Source organism: Apis dorsata, unplaced genomic scaffold (assembly GCF_000469605.1).
Source record: "Apis dorsata unplaced genomic scaffold, Apis dorsata 1.3 scaffold_499, whole genome shotgun sequence".
Taxonomy (NCBI): Eukaryota; Metazoa; Arthropoda; class Insecta; order Hymenoptera; family Apidae; genus Apis; species Apis dorsata.
In genome coordinates this window covers 149,260-152,106 of record NW_006263730.1, presented here as the reverse complement: position 1 = coordinate 152,106, position 2,847 = coordinate 149,260, and the positions used below count along the sequence as shown (strand labels likewise).

At 18.1% G+C, this 2,847-nt stretch overlaps 1 protein-coding gene across 3 annotated transcripts in view; it reads right to left on the bottom strand.

Moving 5' to 3' along the window:
• The window catches only part of LOC102675329 (glycerol-3-phosphate acyltransferase 3), a 7,523-nt gene extending 5,587 nt beyond the window's left edge, over positions 1 to 1,936 (bottom strand). For all 3 annotated transcript variants that reach the window (XM_006620266.2, XM_031512686.1, XM_006620267.2), the window contains exon 1: positions 1,746 to 1,936. In XM_006620266.2, coding sequence (XP_006620329.1) covers positions 1,746 to 1,898 — 153 coding nt within the window. In that variant the 5' untranslated portion in view covers positions 1,899 to 1,936. The remainder of the gene's footprint in view (positions 1 to 1,745) is intronic.
• Between the last annotated feature and the right edge of the window lie 911 nt (positions 1,937 to 2,847).

Sequence of the window (2,847 nt, the reverse complement as noted above, 5' to 3'; positions counted from 1 at the left end):
ATGATAATAATTTTTACTTTAATATCATAAATATCTTACAAGCTTTTTTAATTAAAAATGTATAATAGTAACAAATATAAATTTTATTTGTTTTAACCTAAATATATAGTGATATTTGCTTTTTAAATATAAAAAAATTCTANTAAAATATAAATTAAAAAATTCTTATTGATTAATATTAATATTTATTTAAATATTTATATAACTGATCATCATTTTTTATTTTTATAATATGTATATGCCTTTGAACCAATTGATTAATATTCAGAACATGTCGAAAAAATTCTTAGAAGTCTACTATGATTTTGAAATAATAAATAATGATTATTTATTTTTCAAAGCAATAAAATAAATAACATGATATATTTTTTTAAAAATTATATAAAATAATTTATATAAAATTTATATTTAAATTTTATTATTATATGTCAGAAATTGTTTGAGGACTTCACAATTTACATCGATTTCACAACTTTAAATCGATATGAACACGTACGATATAAAATCATAGAAAGTTTACCAAAATATGTTTCAATTAATCTCAATTTAATATCTTATTATATATGCTATATTTATTATCTATTATGCTACGTTTATTCTTATAATATAGTTAAAATGTATATATAAAATGTATATATAAAAAAAATAAATATGAAATTATATCAAAAAATAAATGTAAAAATAAAAAATTGAAAAAATTAAAAAAAAAAAAACAAAAAAATTGAGTAAAAAATTCAATACAGATTCAATGATAAAATTATATTTTCGTTTCATTAATTCATATTTCATCATTCATTCAAATTGATTAATTTATTGTAATCTGGAAAAAATAATGTATTTATATACATTTAACAATTAATTATAACTAATATTAACAATTAACTGTAATTATAAATTTAAAAAATAAAAATTAAAAATTATAATTAAAAAAATTTGAAAATATATTATAAATGATAAGAAATATTTATGATATAATAGTATAATTTAAGATTTTGAAATTATTTGATCAATATATATTTTTTATATAATACATAAAAAAATGATGTAAAGAAAATTTGAAAATCAATAATGTAAATTAATAATAAATTAAGTAAATATAAAATTTCTAATTATTTGAAGATCAAAAAAGTTGAAAATACTGTTTATTTTAACGTTTATTTAGTTATGATTAATATAATAGTTTAATAATTTTAGATGTATCTTAATACTAGACGTATCTTATATAAGAGTGTGAAATTTAAATCGAACATATATCAAAATAAAATGTAAAAGTTTTAAAAATATTTCATATTAAATGCCACTTATTACAGCTACTTGTTGATTATTCAATAAATATTTTTAAATGAAATGTACTTATTTTAATAGTAATTATATCTTTCATTAATCAAGAATTAGCATATTAAAATAATAAAATTTCTAAAAAAAATTTTAAAAATTAAACAAATTATAATACAGTAATATAAATTAAATCGAATACATACAAATGAATAAAATTCAAAATGTCTACCTCAAATTTAACTTTACCTTCAAATTTATACACTAACAAAATAATATTTTTTATATTTGGAATATGTTTTGCTCTAAAAAATCTTATTGTAAACTGCACATGATAAAATCATAAAATCTTTTTTATTTTTTTTTTCAAAATAAAATCATATAATTTAATCCTGTTTTCAATTCATAAATTCATAACGTGTCTTTAAATGAATAGATAAGTATGTAAATTTGCTTTACGATTTTCTTACCTCAAAAAGTGTTAGCAGCAATTTTATATATAATCTTCTAACCCCAAGTGATTTTCCGATAGATGCCAAAAAGATTATGGCCAGTAAAAACATAAGAAAAGGTGTCAAAAGTAAAGAAACCGCTAACGACATCACCATCCACAACGGCGCCATTTTGCTTACTGCCGAGAATCAAGCAATAACCGAGAAAGTTAAACGATTGTTCACTTAAAACCTATGTGTACGAATATTATAGTAAAATATGAATAGAAAATTTTCGCTGTCCTCTAGGGACTACTAAAAGAAATAAAAACAATAATAAATAACACGAAAATATTTTATTATCTTGACTACAATGTCATATTGTAACATTATTGATTTACAAAGGAATGAAATAACTATAATAGAGAAAATATATTTAAATGTTACATTACAAACATAGTACATAAACTAAGAAATCTGTATTTTCCATTAAAAATTAAACATAATAATTTTTCTTTAAAAAAAATTATTAAACAATGTTTAATAAATTGATTTTCTGTATTACATTTATGATTGAGTAAAATAAATAATGAAAGAAAAACAGAAATAAAATAAAAATTAAAACATCTCCAAAATGTTGTAGATGAAAATAATACATATAAGGAGAGCAAATAGTAACAGCAGAATAAAAATAAGATAAGAATTAATCATTTATGCCATCATTTTTCAGACATAGGATAAGATAAAATAAAAATTAAACATTATCTATATAATTATATAATTAACACTATCTATTGGGTGTTTTTAAAAATGATTTTTTAAAAAATTACTTTTAGTATTCAAAAGATATCAGTAATAATCAATTCTTACTTTATCTTTATTCTTCATTACTATTTGCTTTATATTTATATAAAGTATTCTAAAAATATGGAAAAATCGATATAAATAATTGAAAATTCTCAAGATAATTTTAAATAATATTTTGCATAGATTTTTGTTAAAACTTTGTTAATGAGATATTAACAAAAAACACTAGCCAATCATAGACTGTCTAAAGTAATCAAGTAACAATGGTAGTGTTGATTATATGTTGCTGGCTGAGTACAAATAAATCCAAATAACATATGTTAAGAAAAATATG